Source organism: Ursus arctos, unplaced genomic scaffold, assembly GCF_023065955.2.
Source record: "Ursus arctos isolate Adak ecotype North America unplaced genomic scaffold, UrsArc2.0 scaffold_21, whole genome shotgun sequence".
Lineage (NCBI taxonomy): Eukaryota > Metazoa > Chordata > Mammalia > Carnivora > Ursidae > Ursus > Ursus arctos.
Window position 1 is genome coordinate 600,277 of NW_026622886.1, and position 18,538 is coordinate 618,814.

Here is an 18,538-nt window from a genome sequence, read left to right on the forward strand (position 1 = left end):
ACCTGAGTCTCCTCCAACACCCACGTTTTTATATTTTGAGCAGATGAAAGATTTTCATTCCTTTTTGTGTGTCTTTTCTTTTTCTTTCTTTCTTTCTTTTTTTTTTTTTGGCTGGGATTAGCTGGTCCCTAGCTGCCCATTTCCTCAAAGCTCTGTTGTGTTGAGAAGGCAGCAGAGGGCCCGTACTGTATGGCTTCTTGGGGGCCCTGAGCCTCCCACAGGTCCTGCGGCAGGGGGCTCAGGGACAGGAATGGGAGGAGAGATGGGTTGAGTGGGGGACCCTCACTGCAGGCACCTCCAGCCCCACTAGCCCCGCGGTGGCTCATGTTAAAAGGTCAGCCAGGCCTTGGGGCCGCTGCTTCCCACCAGGCAGGCCCCCGCCCCCCAGGGAGGGTTTTGGCCCGCGCTGTGCCTCCTGCTGCACCCCCCCCCCGCCCCGGCCTGGCCCCCCGATCCCCGAGCAGCAGCCGGCGGTGCAGGGGGCGCATGCGTGCGGCGGGAGTGAGCCGGCTGTGGAGAATTAATATTCCTGGAACATCGCCCCAGCCGCCTGCACACGCCGAGGAGAATATTACGGCGATTAGCGGTGGGAGTTCGGCCTGCACGCAATATCTGGATGGAGAATTCGGTGTGATTAATCTGGCGCTAAGTAGCAGCCTCCGGGGTCCGCGGGGCTCTGGCATGTTTGGAATGGGAAAAAAGCTCGCGAGTGCAGCGATTCTTCAGGGGGCTCTTTGGGGGTCTGCCAGGGCGGCAGCTGTGCCCAGGGCAGGCTGCGGGCCCCCTGACGGCCCCCCGGGTGGGCAGATCACCCCTCATTTGTGGCCATCGGCGGACTGCCAGTGGATGAGAGTGTGTTCAGAATCCCAGCCCACCCGACGACCACCCCAGGCCTTTCTCTCCCCTCAGCCGCCTCTGTTCAGACCCGTGTTAGCACTGTGGCCTCACTGCACTTCCCGCTGCCTCTCCGTGCCTCAGTTTCCTCATCTGTAAAACTGGGAGGCACGATCGCTGTCCTGCCATCTCGGGGAACAGTAACTAGTATTAACCCCGTTTTATGGAGGAGGAAGCAGGCCGTGAGCATTTGCACAGCCAGGAAGTGGTACCGTGCTATACAGAGTTGGAGTATTATTATTAATAATTCTAATACCCTGATTTCAGCAGCCACCCGGTCCTCTTGCTTTGTCGCTGCTCTTTGGGCAATAGTGGATGTGTGTTGGAGGTGCAGTGGCAGGGAGAAAGCACCAGTCCTCGAGATCTGTGTATGTGGCTCCATCTGTGGAATGGGCATAAAAAAGACCTCATCTCCCTGAGGTCAATGCCTATTTTAAGATCTGTTGTTCTAGGGCTGTTTGCAGACTAACTTAGGGTACTGGTGGAGGGGAGACGAAGGTGGTGGTGGTTCGGGCTGGGAGGCGTCTGCCTGGCCCTCCTTCCTGTCCTCAGCCCCAGGCTTGCAGCCTCGTCAGATGGGAGCACTGGAATGCCAGGGCTGGAAGGGGGCTCCTGCTCTTGTTCCCTGATTTCTTCACTTCAAGGAGGAGGAAACGGAGGATTGGAGGAGGAATGAGCCTGCCCGAGGCTGCAGTAAAGTACACTGGTGAAAGGGGATCACAGTCTTTGGAACCAGCCGGGTCCATGCTGACCTTGGGCTAGTCTTTCTTTCTCTAAGCCTCAGTCTCCTCCTTTGGGGAATGGCACCGTCATGCCGGCCTTTCAGGGTAGAACAGTGCAGTGGGCCTGGAACAGAGCAGGTGCTCTGCTATGAGCAGTGAATGGTCTGGGTCTTCTGGGAGCCCAGAAGGCTCTCTGAAAGGTTGCCCAGCACATGAGACTAAGCTGCCTCCTCTCTGCCCGGGGGGCTGGGCTTCTTGAAAGCTTTCCTGTGGCAGAACTCAACCATTGCACTTTCTGGCTCGATTGCTTCAAGCTTCATGGACTGAGCATTTCCAGATCTGATTTGCAGGATTTTTTTTTTTTTTTTTTGCCAGGGAGGCCTCAGACCTCCATGCAACTCACCATTCTGCCCTGAAATTGATACTGGATCATTCGTTCATCACTCCCCCTTTGCGAAGCAGGCGACATAATGGCCTTTGAAAGGGGGCTGGTTTGTGGTTTCCCAATAGTAGAGTGCTCTGTGGTCCTGAGCAGCTAAATTTGAAGCTGGGCTTTTCAGGAGGAGGGTTTTTAGTAAGTTCTGAAGCAGCTCAGCACAGTACAAGGCGACAGGGGTCATGGACAGGTGGGTGGAGCTCCAGGGGGTCGGCCGTGCACTCTCTGCTGACTCCTCAGCGCCTGGAACAGTAGGAGTTCAAATAAGTACTCCTTGAATGAGTGCTTGCACGCTTGATTGGGTAGATGGGTGCACGCATGCATGAGGGATGGATGGATGTAATGATGAGAAGCAGAAGTGTATATTGGTTAAAAGCCCAGACTCTGGGGGCTAAGAGAGCCTGAGCTTTAATCCTGGGTATGTTCTTTATTAGCGGTGCAACTTGGGACAACTCTGTTCAATTCTCTGGGCCTCAATTTGCTCATCTTTAAAATGGGAGTAATGGTAGTCCCTCACCAGAGAGTAGTTGCGGGGCTCAAATTAGTTCATAATCCTAACAAGCCAAGACAGGGGTGCACTCAGTAAGCACTACATAAGTATCATTAATGGTTGTTATCACTGTTATCATTAAAAGAATTCTGACCCAGGGGTTACAACGCTAAGCGCAGGCCATTGATCTTCCATGTGACCTCGGACAGATCCCTTTGTCTCTCTGGCCCTCAGTTTCCATGTGTGTAGAATGGCTGGGCCACATAATTCCAGCATCCCTCCCAGCTTGGTTGTTGTGGTCTCTGTGTGATTGGCCTTTATCTCTGACAACAGCATACCCGGCACAAAGGTTTGGTGCTCACAGAGCCCTCCAGCTCAGCCATCATGCTACCAAAAACCTCTGCTTCCAGACGGAGGGGACAGGGTGCCCTCCACCCAAGGATGCTTGCAATTTGCTGCCTCAGAAATGTGCTTTACTCTGGGGGGATTGGGTGCCCCAACTCTTCTGTCCATGCCTTTGCTCCCTCTTCCCTTCCCCGGGAGGCTTCCTGACCCTACTCACATACCTCCTCCTCCAGGAAGCCCTTCCTGTTGTCTCCTCCCAACTGCCCTCCCTTCTAAGCTTTTTCTCTGCATCTCTTGCTCCTGGCTTGTGATCACACCTCACCCATGTCGGGATGTTCATGAAAGTTATTGAATAACTATGCGTATATGTCCCTGGTTTGAGGAGACCAAAGGGAACCTACATGTATAGTTTCTCTCCTAAGCGCCTGACCCTGTGCTAGGCACTTTCATACCCCTTGTTTGCAGTCACCCACTCAAAAACTCAGCGAAGGAGTGTTACCCTGCTTCAAGAGTGGGAAACTGAGGCTCAGTGAGATTATGTTGGAGGGCAGTCTCTGTTCTTCTAAAGCCCACTTCCTTCCCACTGTCCCACCTCATCTCTAACTTTTCTCTGTCCTTTGTGGTACCTTGCAGGCCCTGAACAGGTGAAATAATAATGATGGCAGCTAACCCAAGGCTGGCTCCCGCTGAGATTCTGCACTGCTCTAAGCATGTCACTTCACTTCTCTCATGTAATCTTACAACAGCCTTATAAGGTAGAGTCTATTCTTATCCCCATTTTACAGGTGGGGCATATAAGGCTCAGAGAAGTTGAGTAACTTGCCCAAGATCACACAGGAAGGAAGTGGTGGAGCCAAGATTTAAAACCAGATGGCCTGATGTAGGTGCTTGCTGAACTGAATTAAAATCCTCCAGTCTACTATTTCAGCCAGCCTTGCCTGGGTTCCTCAGTGCATATTTCTGTGTGAGGGCACTGTGCCAGGGGTCGGAAGACAAGGCAGACCCATGTCCTTGGCTGCTCTGGCTGCCCAGCTCGGGAGGCAAGCAAATGAAAGAGCAGGAACCATTCTGCCAGGGTCTGGTGAAGGTCTGGACTGCTGTTACTCTCCCCCCCTCCCCATTTCACAGAGGAGGGAACAGAATGAGAGGGGTCAAGGCACTTGTCCAAGGTCACACAGTGAGCAGTCAGACAGCTGGGATGGGAACCTGGCAGTCTGCCTCAGAACCCCCATCCCTTTCCACCACTTCTTGCTGGCCCCCCCGGACACTGTGAGTAGGACTGGTGATGGGGGAAAGACATGGAAAGCAGCATCTAACTTGGACTTGAGAGGCAGGAAGTGCTTCTCAGAGGAAGTGATGTCTCAGTTGAGACCCTCATGTTACCAGGGAAGGGGTGGAGCTGGACTGAAAAGGTGTTCCAGGCAGAGGGAATAGCATGGGCAAAGGCCTGGAGGCACGAGAGAGCATGGTTTGTTTGGAGAACAGAAGGAAGGTGTTCGTTCTGGGCTTCCTGGCTGGTGTTTGGAGTTGCACGCTCATCTTTTGTGAGGAGAGTCCTTTGCCTCCAAGGGCTTCCTGAGTGTCTTGGGGGGAAGGACCAGTGCAAAGCATGGCAGGAATCCTGAGAACTGCGGAACATTAGCTCTGGGCTTTGGGGAAAGCCCTAGAGAAACGAAAGTACTTTCCAGACAGTGCGAGCAGCCCTATGTCCTGGCCTGTAACCCTGACATCCTGCCTGTGGAAAGGATGAAATGAGAAACTAGAGCCTGGTGCTTAGTGGGCTCTCACCAAATGTCAGGCCCGGAAGCTCAGACAGTGTGTGCTGAATTTGGGGCGGTCAGTGGCAGCAGCCCAGGTCCCCTGTGGAACTAGGAAGAGGGTGCTGTCAGGGTTTGGCACACTGGGGCCTAGAGGGGTCCTGGGCTGGGCTACGGTCTCAGGCTGAAGGGAGCACAGCGGAGTGGGCTCTCATCTGAGGGCAGAGGCTGGAGCAGCGTGGTTTTCTCAAAGCAGGTGGGCAAAGACCAGGGAGACCCTGCCAGGCTGAGTTTGGCCCAAGCAGCTATAGAGTAGGGGGCTCAGGCCAAGGGCACTGCAAGACCAAGGGTCTGGCCAAGGTCTGGAGTCCAGGCACTGGACACCTGGGTCCTTGTTTTGGCTCACCGCATCTTGGGCCTCGGTTTCTTCATCTAGACCTGGGTAGGGTTTTGGTACCTACTTAGCAGGCATTGTGACGGAATGAAAGAGGAGTAGGAGTGCCTGCTGCTTAACCCCGTTGGAACTAGCGTGCCATACCTGGAGGGGCGGACCTGGATGGGACTTGGGGTGATTGGGGCATCCACAAAGGTGAGATGGCCTGGGCTGAGTGATCAGACCCAACGCCTCATTCCTGCAGCCGGTGAAGGCTTCAAAAAGCCCTAAAGCTGTCTGGCTGGCCCTTCAGGCTCTGGGCTCCTTTCCTGGCCCTGACCAGCCCTTTCCCACCTCCTTGTGCCTCTGCCCCTCAAATATCAGCTCATTTTCCTGCTGTGCAGCCTCAGGGAGGCCCTCGCCTCTCTGAGCTTCGCCAGGTCTTCATGTTCACTGCCCGAGGTGTTGGGTGTGAGTCCCTGACCTTTGAGTGGTCACACTGGCCTTTACCCTGTGGCTCTAAGAACAGAGAGCTGTGATTCGCGCCTGTGGTGGGCGGTCTCCCCTTTTAAGCCATTCACTCTGGGGCCAATTATAAATAGACACATAATCGCCCCTATCTATAGAGATAAAACATATTCTTCAGAGAGGAGCCGCCCCCCCTCCCCTCCCCCCCCCACGCTGGCACACGCTCTCCGCAGTTGAGGGTGAAGGAAGGATCGGTGCTCCCCTCCCTCCTCCATCCATCCCCTCCTCCCTGCTGCTCTTCCATCTCCACCCTGCAGAGGTGAGATCCGGCAGGGGCCGTGATGTCAGAGGCTCAGCTGATGTCACCGCCCCAGCCCTGTGACTTCACTTGCCGGCTTGGGCAGGAGGAGCCGCGAGGAGGCTGAAAGACGAGAAACTGCCCCCCTTTCCTTTTCCTTCTCCTTTCTCCCTCTCCCCTCCTCCCCAGCCTGGGCTTGGGGCTTGGGAGTTGCTTTCCTCCCGGCCGGTCTGTCGGAGGGTCTGGGGCAAGTGCCGGGAAGGATGCTGCTGCAAAGGTAAGGGGCGTGCGCCGTGCTCTCCCTCCGGTCGTGAAAGTTTGCTCTGGTGCGCGAGGCGTGCCCGCTGGGCGCTCCGCCGCGCTGCGCGGCCAGGCCCGAGGCTCCCGGGGGGCGGGCGGGGGCGGGCAGGGCCGGGCCGGGCCAGGGCAGGGCGGGCAGGGGCCTCCCCGGTTGCCTTCGCTGCCTTGTCCCCATCAAAGGCCGCAGCTGCTCGAGTGGCGGCTGCAGCTTTGAAACTGCCATAAAGAGCGACGGAGGGAGGGGAGCGCGGGGGATGTTCAGAGCAGTGCCCGGGAGGGTGGCCGGGAGAGGAGGGGCGGGAGGGGGCTGCTCGGGGAGCGCGGTGGCCCCGGGCAGCAGCAGGGGCGTGAAGGGCAGGGCCCCGGGTCAGAGTCCCAGGGGCCGAGTCACCATCCCTGCCCCTTGTCCCCTCGAGTCCAGCCAGCTTCTGCGGCCAGGACCCCAGCAGCGAGGGTGCAGAGGCAGCGGGGCGCAGGGGCTGGCTTCTCTCCCCCCCCCACCCCCCCATTATATCCAGGCATATTCTTCTACCTCCAGCAGGCCATTTGTCAGCGGCGATTCGGGACAAAGGAGGGGGCAGTGGGTGGTCTGCTGTAAGTTGGGCGATGGGCACGGAGCTTGGAGCGCGGGCCAGAGAGAAACGCCAACAATTAAGAGGCAGATCGAGGGCTTTGCTCATTCAGGCTGTCGAGGGAGCCGTCATTTTGTGTTAGCGTGTGTGTGTCTGAGGTGGGAGGAGGAAGAGAGGGGAGAATGACAGGAGAAGGATTATGACATTGTGTTGTCTCTGTTTGTGGTAAATGCAAATTTGGCACCAGCAGCTTCCCGGGAAAAGCAGCAGCAAGTAACCCAGGCCAAGGCCTTGGCCCAAACCCGCCAAGGGAGCCCATGTGGGGCGGTTGGGGGTGGTTTTTTTTTTTCCCTTCCCTTTTTTCTGTCTGGCGTGTGCTTCTTCCATTTATTTTTACAGTGAAGTGCTGGAGACAGACAGGCCAGCATGGCGGGGAGGAGCTGGTCCTCCCTCCTCCCTGGCATGGCAGCCCTCTCCTCACTCTGTGGGACGCTCAGGCTGCTCTTCTGACCCCCAGCCGTTGCCTCATCTTGGCTACCTCCCTGCCAGGTCTCTGTCCCCAGCCAGGGTCACAGTTCCATCACTCTCGTAGCTGGGGCAGCCTGAGGTCTCAGAAGGCTAATTCTGCCCACATCTGCTTCCCAAGGGTGCCTGGAGACCGAGAGCCTGGGACCGAGGCCCAGATGGGGCTTCAGAGACACATGGCTAGGCTGGCCAGGGGTTCTGTGGCCAAAGTGTCCCAGAACCGTGACTCCTCTGATGGGCCTGGGAGGGCAGGGAGCTTGAGCCTGACCTGGCCCGGAAAGTGACCACAGCCCAAGGTTCTGGGCTGCAAGAGGGTGCCGGCAGGCACAGTGGCATGCACACAGGTGGTCAGTCTTTGGAGCAGATCTCCAGAGAACGCACAGGATTGGGTCTTCCCAGGGCCAGGCCACAGCTCAGGCCCCAGCAGGGATGGAGAGTTCAGAACTGAGAAGTGGAAGCAGGAGCCCCTCTCAGATGGAGGCTTGGGGGAAGGCTGTGGCTGGCTGGGTCCAGCCTGTCACACGCCAGGCCTCGGGCTGTGGCCCTTGTACTAGTCCTCTTTCCCTGGGAACTGGTTCCTCCCTGCCTCCTCTTTTGCCCGATCAAGTCTTTCTGGAGTCAGTTTACCTCCTCCAGGACACCCCCCTTCTGCCCTCCCCTTCCACCCCCCTCACAGCGCTGACCACACTGTGGTCACTGTGAGGCCCTTGGGTGCAGAGACTTTTAGGCCATCCTCCCAGTGTTCCCAGCACCTGCCCAGAGCTGAGCACAGAAGAATATGCCTGGAGGCCAGGGGAGCAGATCCAGACCCACAGATTCCCCAGGAAAGTGTGCCACCATGAACAGTCATCCTGTCAAACACCCAAGGCGGGGTGATAGGCTCATTTCCTTTGGGCAAACACACCCAAAGAGAATTTTTCGCCATGGAGCCTGACAGGTGAGGGCAAATCAAGCTATGCCTGTGAGGGGGAGGTCTGCCCCGAGCTGCAGAGCCTCCTGTGGCTAAATAATGTCCCTTCTGAAACTGGTGGTGGGCTCGTTTATCTGCCCTGGCATTTCCTGCAGGTCCTGGACCCACAAGCCAACCTCCGTAGGGGAGCCAGGAAGCACTGCAGAGAGTCTGCGAGGAGCAGCTGCCCGCCTGGCCTTCCCATGGAGCTTCCTTTGCCAGATGGAAAAGGAAGGAAGAGAGGCTAGGCTCTCCCCAAGGCCAAGATGCTGGGTCCATTCCAGGCCCCGACTGGAGGCCCCCCTGGCCCGAGGTGTGGAGAGCCCCAGGCGGGTAGCCACAGAGAGGGCCAGCTGGCCAGTCAGCTCGCTTCCCCCAGCCCAGGTTCATAGAGCCTGCCCACTTGGCGCTGGCACCCTCTTGGCATGCAGAGATGGGAGCCGCAGATCAGGCCCTCTCTCTCTGGATGCCCTCAATCTGATGAATCCCAGGAGTTCTGGAGTGAGACAGTTTTGAGAGGCCGTCTTCCTTGGCCACTTTCTGTCTGTGTGACCTTGGGCAAGTCACTTGGCTTCTCAGAGCTGCAGTTTTAAAAAGCAGTGCCCGGGGGGTAGTAACCTCTGCCCGCTACTCATTATGGGGATTAAGAGACCGCAGGTGCAGCGCCTGCACACAGCAGGTGTTCAATTAGCGGCAGCCGTCGTTCTGAGGGAGCTTGGCTGTCCCAGCAACCCAGAGGCCCAGTGAAAAATATTCTCCCTGGGGTACTCTTGTGAATTCTTACAGGACAATTGAGAGGGGCTTCAAGGAGGAGATGGCATTTGGAGGCCTTGAAGAATGAGGAAGACTTTGCCCAGACTATGGCAGGGGAGAGGAGCAAGGGCAGAGAGCTTCGAGGTGTAAAAGGGTGGTCACCTCACGTGGCCGGAGCTCAGGGAGGGCTAAGGGGAGGGGGGCCCTTGGCAGTGGGAGCCAGTTCTGGAAAAAGGGAGAAACCGGACTTGATGACCGAATGGGCAGGTTTTACACAAGCGTCTTGATCATTGCCTTCCTGGAGGTGTTCATGTCGTAGAACGTCGGACGGTTCTGTAGGCTTCTGAGAAGCAGGCTTGTTTGTTTTAGCTCCTCCTGGTCTTACGGTGGTGGGCTTCCCAAACAGCCCCATCTTTGAATTTAAGGACCAGCCTGGGTCTTCTTTTCATTTGAAGTTTCAGGACTCCTGGGGTCCAGGATTGGCCCAGGCCCCACTTCTGAGTCAGAGCTAACATGGCCGGGGAAATAGAATGGACGCCTGGTCTCTGACTTGGGTGAGAGTTCCTGGAGCAGATTGTCCGGCCTGGGACCCCAAGGTGACCAGAAGCTCCTGTGAGAGGCCGGGGTGGTTACTCCCTTCAATCTGCCCCAAGTGAGATGGCAATACAGATGGGGGCCAGGCTGCCTTAGAGCACCCGTGGCTCTGCCGTTTACCAGCTCTGTGGCTTCAGGCAAGTCGCCTGCCCTCTCTGAGCCTCAGTTTCTTGGGGTGATCATAGTTCCTAAATCATGGGGCTATGGTGAGGATTGTGTACGATAATTCCCACAAAGCAGTCGGCCCAGAGCCGGGCTCTCAGGGGCACTCAATAACTGTAAGCTTAAAGAAAAAGCCCAGGAGAGTGAAGACTCTAGCACCTCATATCTGTGGGCCACTCGATCCCTCCAAGCCTTAGTTTCCCTAGCTGTAAAATGGTGATAATCACGCCTGGTGATAATAGCGAACATTTATGAGCACTTACTGTGAGTTAGGTGGGCTCTGTTCTAATTATATAACCATGTAGTCGCGAACTGAATACAGTCTCTCCGACTCCGCCTAACATGTGAGGGGAGTGTGGGGATGGGGAGTCGGGCATCCCAGAGCCAAACGCCTGCAGGGAAGAGCTTGAGATTTGGTGGTTTCCGAGTGAGGCTAAACTGGCACCCTTGGTAGTGTGGGTGAGACCAGAGAGGATCGGACGGCGGGGGCGTGAGGCATGAAGGCCAGCAAAGGGCCCACCCAGCATGGCAAATGAGCCGCCGGGGGCTGGACCTCCTCACATGTGGCAGAGCCGCCAACACGCTGTGGGCCCCTGAGCAAGTCATGGCCCCACCCTGGGCCTGTTTCCCCATCTAGACAATGGGGACTTGGGCTCACTCACCTCTCAGGGCCCCACCCACCGTAAGGGGCTTTGATTCTCTCGTCTCTCCGACTTTCTGGGATGGCTTCCACGCAGTTTGTGACTTCGGCACATCATCTGCCCATTGAGTTTTCCAGCAAGGGTGCTAACTTCCGTCCTATTCTGCAGTCAGCCATAGTGCCTAGCCTTCCGACTGCTCCTCCTGTCCCCACCCACCACCTCACCCAGCCCGGGGTAGGGGGCCGAGAGCATCCGGCGGAGTAGTGGCCCCGACACCACGCGCCGTGCGCTGTGTTAGGAGAGCGCCCCGGGCGTGTGAGCACACAGGGCTAGGGAACCACATCTGGGCACACCTGGCTGTGTGCGGCTGAGTTGCCAGGGGAGACCCAAGGGCTTCATTTACACCCTCTCCTGGAGTCCGACAGACCGCTCACCCCTTGTTCCACTGTATCCTTTGCTGGGTGCTGGGTGCTGGGTGCCGGGTGCTTGAGGGCACCTTACTTCCCTGAGCCTGGCTTGCTCACCGGATGAGTGATTCCACTCATGGGGTACCTGAGGCCAGAGCGTTGGAACCAGGCCCCTAAGTTCTGGAACAGAACTTAGGTGCCAGGTCACTGATGAAACACCTGCGTGGACAGCCCCCCGTGGCAGGCAGTTATGTCCCCGTTCTGCAGATGAAAACGCTGAGGCTCCAGGAGCTTAGGGAGCTTGCCCAAAGTTGCACTGTCTTCTGCTTCCCCTTTCTTTTTCACATCACACCTCCTACCAAAAAGGAGCCGGGGCGGATTATAATGCCGGGAGTCCATACGAGACAGGACAGGTAAAGGGAGCCTAGAGACCACGAGGGGGGAGAGGCTAGGGAGACGTGAAGCCTGTGACAAGGTGATTACCGGCCAGCTTGTCACTGCTGGCCCACACAGGATCTAGCGGGATGGGAACGATGGTCATGACATGTGCGGGGGAGGGGCGCCCCGCAGGGTCCCAGCCCTTGAGGAATGCATGGTAGCTGTTCCCTCTGCCTGGGACTTTGCTGCTCACCCTGGCGCAGTCAGGGCATGGGGTTACTTGAGGGCTCTGTGTGGCTTCAAATCCTGGCTCTGTCCCTCACTGGCTGTGTGATCGCAGGCTAATGATTTATTGCGTGGAGCCTCAGTTTCTATACTTGTAAATGGGGATGATGGTCAGACTCGCCTCATAGGCTTGTGTGAGGGTGACCTGACTTCACGTAGGTAAGTCAGCACAGCGCCCGCATGAGAGCTGTAGGAATGTTCTCTATAGTTATCCCCTCAGATCAGTTCAGACTCCCCTCAAACAGTCAGTTTACTGAGCACCTGCTGTGTGCCAGCACCAAGCCCAGGGAGCCAAGGATTCATCACTCAGGCTCCTCCCGTGCTCTGGGCGAAGCTGCCAGCCTCAGGGCCTGGGGCTGAGCGTGTGGATCTGACGTGTACTGGGAACAGCCTGCGAGATTTGGTGTGTTGGCTCCCACTGCTGGCGTGACAGACATCCTGATGAAATATGTCATTTTAAAACATTTTTAAAAGAAATTTCTGGAGAGCTTTCTTAACCCCATGGGGCCATAAGTAGCCTGATCGTTGTCAGGTTCTAGTGTTGGCTTTGGCACGATTTGCCAGGGACCGCTCCTTTCCTGGGCCTCCGTTTCCTCATCTGTAAAAGGGGGCAGTAACCATTCGCACCTGAGAGGGTGGACCCTGTGTGAGACTGCTCGTGTGAAACGTAGTTTGTGGGCTCAAAACACCTTACGGCTGTCGAGATCTTTTGGTTCTCTTTCTGGTCATTCACGAGATGGTCACAGGCAGCTGCCTGTGCCGTGTCATGCTGGATGCTGGCTGACATCGGTGGGATGCTGGCTCTGCCCTCAAGGGCTCCCTGAGTAGTGGCCTCACTAAAACCCTTGAATTTTGTGATTTCCAGAGAACGTGGAAGGCCCCTCAGGCAGCCTGGCCCCTTCCAGGGGAAATGCTGGTAAGTGACCTGTCCTGTCTGTTAGTTTGTTCCACAAATGTTTTTGGTGCGGGTATAAGTGCTGGGATGATGTGGGAGAACCAGAAGTCAGCCCTACCCTCGAAAGCCCAGTGCAGGAGGAAGGATTTGAAAACTCCACACCCTACTGACCAGATGTCCTGAGGTTTGGGGGTGGCTGGATGCGAAGTCTGGGTTTTTCAGAAGATGGTCAGGCACAGGGCAGCTGGCCGGGTCATTTACAAATGAATATTGACCGTTTGCTCTGTTCAGAATCTTTCAGTGGCTCCCCCTTTTTGCCTTGGGATAAAATCCCCATCCCTTCTGTGGCCTGCACTGTCTGATTGCAGCTGCCTCTCCAGCTTTCTCATTTCACTTAAATTATATTGGCCTCTTTTCCCTTCCTGAAAAACGACTTGCTCCCTCCTGCGTCAAGACTTTTGCCCATGCTGTGCCCGCCGCCTGGAGCTCACGTCCAACCTCATCACATGGCCCCTTCCTATCTTTCAGGCCTCAACTCGAATGTCCTGGATCCCCAGTACCCAGAGTCCCATTATACACCCTCTGTGCACCTGGCATGCTTTCTTACTAGTGTGTACCACAACTTTACCAAGTAATTGTTTATGTGTTGACTCATTTTCCCTAATGGCCCCATGACAGCAAGGGCCCTTGGACTCGGTGCCTGCATATGGTAAGGGCTCAGTGAAGTTTGTGGAATGAATTTATGACGAGTACTCAGGTAAGGCTTCGTGGAGGTGGTGGCACTTGAATGAGTCTTGAAAGAGGTTTTAATTTCAGTCTCTAGGGAAGAGGGCGGGGCTTCCTCCTTCAGGGAGAAGCCAAGCACATGGCAGGAACACAACTCGCTTGGTTTGGCAAAGAGGCAGACTCGTGTGAGAGAAGTTGGAGGAGTGAGCTGGGGCCAGACAGGGGCTTTGCATTCCAGGTGAATGGGAAGCGACTTGAATTCTGAAGCCACTTGCAACCCTTTGAAGACTTCTGAGCTGGGGGCAGGAGGGTCAAAGCTGGCTGTGGGTCACGAAGTCTGCTAGAGGGGTGGGGTGGGCCGGGAACAGAGGCTACAGCCAGAAGGACCGACTGGGTGGCAGCTGGAGAATCCATCAACTCTGCTTTCTTTTTCCCCCCGGAATCACACATGTGCCTTGTCAGTTATCCTCGCGAGCCAGCAGGGAGATACAGGGCAGAGACAAGGCACCTCACGTGACGCACCGGCTTCCAGAAGACAATCAACTTGGTGGCCGGGCAGCCATTCCCAAATCACTGGAGGGAGAGATGGAGTCAGGGTGGGATGGGGGTGGTGCATCGATATCCACGTTTCTCAGCTTCCCCAACCCAGAAGGTGGCATCTAGCCAGCATCCCCACACCTCTGTCCTGGTGCCTTCCCAGTGGCCACGGGGTTATGACTTGGAGGGACCAGCCTGTGTCAGAAGATGAGCAGAAGCACTTCTGTCCAAGCCCAGCGAACAAGACGCACCTCCTTACTCCCATGGGGGCACAGCTCACATGGTCAGAGGAGCCAGGATTCTCAAGTCCCCGACCTACCGCCTAGCGGCTGTGTGCCTTTGGGCGTCTTGTCAGCAGCTCTGGGCTTCGGTTTCCTCGGCTGTGAAGTGGGGGCTCTTCGGGGTGGTGAAGGTTAAATGCGAGGACACACATAGAGCCCCGAGCACAGGGAACGCCGGAGGCTCAGGAAGTAATGGTGGTATCTTGGCTGCATTTTTCTCCACCGTTTCAACTCTGCAGCAAGCTTGGGTTTCGGGCTTAAAATGAAGAGCATGTCAACAAAACAGGATAGAACAAAGTCCTTTCCCAGCACGCCTCGGCATGCGGCACTGCCTTCCTGGGGAGCCCAGCAGTGATGGGGCTAAAAGTCTCGCGCTTTCAAGCAGAAATAATCCCAACGGAACAGAACCTCCCTATTGTTACCAGGAGATAAGGCGACGCAGGGGCTCTGGGGCCGGACCTGCCCTTGTCAATTCCAACTCTGTCCCTTCCTAGCTGCTACATGCCTCAGCTTCCTCATCTGTAAAACAAGGTAATAGCGTCCACAGCGCAGGGCTGTTGTAAGGATAAGGCGAGTTAATGCAGGTGAAGTGCTTAGAACATGCTTGTGTTCTACTGCTGTTGCCAGACCATTTCATCTCGAACTCTTTGTAGTGCTGGAAGGGACTCAGTGGGGGCCCTGGAGTCAGAAAACTGAGTTCAAATTCCAGCTCTGCTGTTTACTAGCTGTGTGACCTCAGGCAAATCTCTTAGCATCTCTGTGTGTCCATTTCTTGCTCTGTACAATGAAGATGACAATCCCTGCCTCACAAGGTGTTTGGAGGAATGACTGGGGTTGCCCAGGTAAGGGACCCGACTCCCTGGAGGCAGGCAGACCACTCAGCCCCTCCTCCCACCCAGATGAAGACATTGAGCCTCAGAGCCATTGGATGATTTGCTGAAGGACATACATGGGGGAGACCAGGCTGGGCCCCTAGTTGAGTAACCTGTGCTAGGCCATCATGCCAGGGGTTGAGTTGAGCCACTAGGGACAGGAGTGCCAAGTGGGCTGAGGGGTGATCTCCCCTGTGGCCAAGCCGTAGGGGGCCTCCAGCTGCCCAGCTGTGTCTCCTCCGGTGTTTTCTCTCTGCTCGCCTTCTTCAACAGTGGCCACTTGGGCAGGCCACGGGCTCCTGGGTGCGGGGTCTCAGGGCCCATCACCCACGAGCTCTCCAGTCTCTAGGGCTCGAACACATCACTTGTGGGGAAAGGCTGGGGCTGACCCTGCAGACCCTGTCCTATCTTTCCTGATCTGCCTGCTGTCTTTGGGACCCACCAATTCTCTGCATCCATCCATCCTTCCAGTGTTTACTGAGCACTGGGAAGCTTGGTGGTTAAGAGTGCAACCTCTAAAGACCTGGGTTCAAATCCCAGCGTGGCCTCTTCCAAGCTGTGTGACTTGGGACAAGTAAAATTCTCTGTGCCTCTCTGCAACAGCGGGGGTGATAATGGTACCACCCAACCTCATCAGGTTGTCGCAAACCCACAGTGCCTGTTCCCAGTAAGTTTGGATCCCCCTGGGCTGTATCGCAATTCCTAATGGTGCCCTGCCCTGCATAGGATGTCTCTGCCCTGCAGATACTCACAGGACCGTGGGAGAGATGGATACAGCCCCAAACAGCCCCATGTGCCCAGTGGGAGCTGAGGAGGGAGCCACAACTTTGATCCTGGGGGCTGCGGTGGAGGGCAGGGTTGACCTCCTAAGCTGAGGTCACCGTGAGACCCTGTGAAACAAATTCATGTCAAGGCCCTGTAGCATCCCCCCCCCCCCCCCCTGCAACCTTATCTCCCCTTCCCCTATCCGTGAGCTGGGCACAGCCTTCCTGAGAACAGCAGGTGGCTGCACACATGCTCATGTGTGTTGATATGTCCTGGCCCTCTGTTTCGAGCCTTCCCTATTCCCTTAGCCTTAGAGCCTGCCCTGCCCTTGCCCCAGAAGGACTTATTCTGAGCCCCTCTGCTCCCTCCACTGGGACTTATGGCCTAGCACACAGCTCAGTGCTCTGTGTGGAAGGAAGGCATGTCCACAAAGGATGTGGCCACCCCTGCTGTTTGTGCCTGGCCTGAGACAGGCCCTGCAGGATGCTGCCATGGGGGGTTCCTCACTCTGTTAACCAGAGGCTTTTGTAAGCTGTCTCCTGGAGGACGGCGAGCAGGCATCCCGGGCCTCCCTCTTGGTGTGTTAGAGTTAGCAGGAGGCACCTCCAGAGAGGAAGGAGAGCTGGGACCCGGTGAAGGATAAAGGTGAGGACTGTACACGTGCTCCTGAGAGCCAGAGAGGGAGAGAAAGGCCATCCGCCCGCCGCTGAAGGCACTGACACCCCGGCTCACTTCGCACAAGTCACTGATCTGCCGAGCAGGCCAGTCTCCTCAATCAATCCGTGCTGACAGATGGTAGCGGAATCAGTGACCTAGAGGCAGAAGGCTCCATTTGTAATCCCGGAGTGGCCCAGGCGCCTGGAGGAGGGCCGAGGAGTTTGTAATAAAGGGAGTGACACAGGGTTTCCAAAAGCCATCTCTGCGCCGGAGGAGGAGGGAAAGGATTAATTTTGCTTCTGGAATTGAAACCACTGATTCAGTTCAATGAGTATTTTTTCAGTAGACGAGGTTAGGAGAGAGAGAGAAAAAAAAAACAAAACCCACAGATCTGTCCTTTCCTTAAAGTGGTAGGAAAACAAGATTCTTGTAGATGAGACAAGAGAACAATAGAGGAACTCTAATGTGATCAAGGAGAAGTTCTCCAGTTGAGCTCGGGCCACTCTGGGATCTTGGGCAGTACTGCCCTCTCTGAGCCTCAGTCTGCTCATGTGTCCTGTTGTGGCTATATGGTAGCACTGTAGCTGTTGTTGATATGTGCCTGGTGTTGTACTGAATTCTCTATGCAGATCTCTTTAGGCTCCCATGATACCTTATTATCCCCTTTTACGGCTAAGGAAACCAGAGCTCAGAGAGATGAAGTGATTTGTCCAAGGCTACACAGCCCAAGAGTAACCCATATCTGTCTGTTGGCCATAATGCCCACAGGTTCTTTTTCCAAATGGTACTGAGAGGAAAAGTGACAGGCCACCAGGGCTGAAGAGGTCCAGGCTGGCCTAGCCCCAGGACTAGGGAAGTTTCCAGGTAGAGGTTGGCTGGGCAATGTTATGGCAGGGTCCAAGGGGGTTGGGAGAGAGGGGGCTATAGAGTCAGTCCCAGGATGGGAGGCAGGAGCAGACAAGAGCATGGACTCAAGTTCTCTATCTGCTTTCTTTCCCTTTTGAATGAGGCTCTCTGCACAGTTTGTGACCATCCATTTCATGTTTCAGTCCCTCCCTCTGAGACCTAAGTGAGCTGAGGAAGAGAGGAAAGGGAGGAAGGATGGGGCAGGAGACTAAGGAAAAGGGCTTTCCTTCATGAGTTCTCTCAAGAAACTGAGGGTGCCCCCAACACCCAGTGCTTAGAAAGCTCCCCTGCATCCTTCCAAGTTTGTCCAGAAGACATGCATCTGTGCTGGGAGTCCCCCCACCCCATCCCTTCCCTCTGCAGCCCTGACCCAAGCAGAAGCCAGCACAGGTCTTTTAAAAGTCTTAGTGCCAAAGAATTTGAAAATGAAACTCACAGAACAATGGAACGGTCAGAGGGCAGGGCCTAGCAGCCTCTCCAGCTCTGCCCCGGAAGAGCCTGGCACCCCGCTTGGCATGCAGGAGGTGTTGGGGAATCAAGTCTCCTAGAATAGCCCTGACCCACATTGGAGCCAGCCCCCACTTTGTGAAATTGGACAGGAGCCAGGAGAAATCACTGCCTTCCCCAACCACATCCTCCTGAGATGCCAGAACCAACGGAGACCCTGCCTTAGATGCCTTTGCTGGGGGCAGGTGTTGCCCCAGCCAGGACCCTCCTTGGGTGGCCTGAGGCAAGGTAAAGCATTTATGTCTCTGGCTGGGTGAGGCTAGAGGTGAAAGGGTAGAGCCAGGCCCAGGGGAGCTTTGTACCTTGAATGTACTGAACTCTGGGTCCCAGGTCACACCTGGTTCCTATCAACCTCCACCTGTTGCCCAAAGCACTCTTCCAACTCCAATTTACTTTGAGTTGGGTTGCTTCAGGAAAGGAAGCCACATACTCCCCTCACATCTAGGGCAAATGGGGGCCTTATTTAGAATCAGCAATGTTAGCTAACACCAGGGGCATCTAGTTCAAACTCTCCTCCTTCCCATTATATACCAGTGGGAAACTGAGGCCCAGAGTGGGGAGAGAATTTGGCCAGATCTCTGGGTAAGTCAGAAGTAGGATCGCAAACACTCCCAACACATCCTACCCCCATTGGCCTTCTTCCTTTTGATAGCAGTGGGTCACAGGGAACAAACATCTCAGTGGTTGTCCTACAACTGAGATTTTTTTTTTTTTTTTTTTTTTGAAAAGCCAAGCCATTCCTTTGCTCCATAAAACATACATGAGGTTTGCAAAAGAAGGCTGGGAACTGCCCGAGGCCTTGGCACCGCAAATCCTCCACCTTATCTCCAAATTAATTCTGGACCCGGGGTCCAGTCAGCCAGGTGTTGCAGTGTTTTAATGCCGCCGCAGGCCAACGCAACCGGCTTTCGGTGAGTATCTATTTTACATGCGAGGTTGGTGGGCCTCCCAGCTCCTCGCTTTTATTGCGGAGGAAACTGAGGAAGTTATCTGTTATCTAGAGAGCCTAAGTCATTGATCCAAGGACACGCGGCGCTAAGGAG

At 55.6% G+C, this 18,538-nt stretch overlaps 1 protein-coding gene across 1 annotated transcript in view; it reads left to right on the forward strand.

The window, feature by feature from the left end:
- The first annotated feature begins 12,244 nt into the window (after positions 1-12,244).
- The window catches only part of TCF20 (transcription factor 20), a 109,436-nt gene continuing 103,142 nt past the window's right edge, over positions 12,245-18,538 (forward strand). The window contains exon 1 of the mRNA XM_057316282.1: positions 12,245-12,265. Within this exon, the coding sequence (XP_057172265.1) occupies positions 12,260-12,265 (6 nt within the window). The 5' untranslated portion in view covers positions 12,245-12,259. The remainder of the gene's footprint in view (positions 12,266-18,538) is intronic.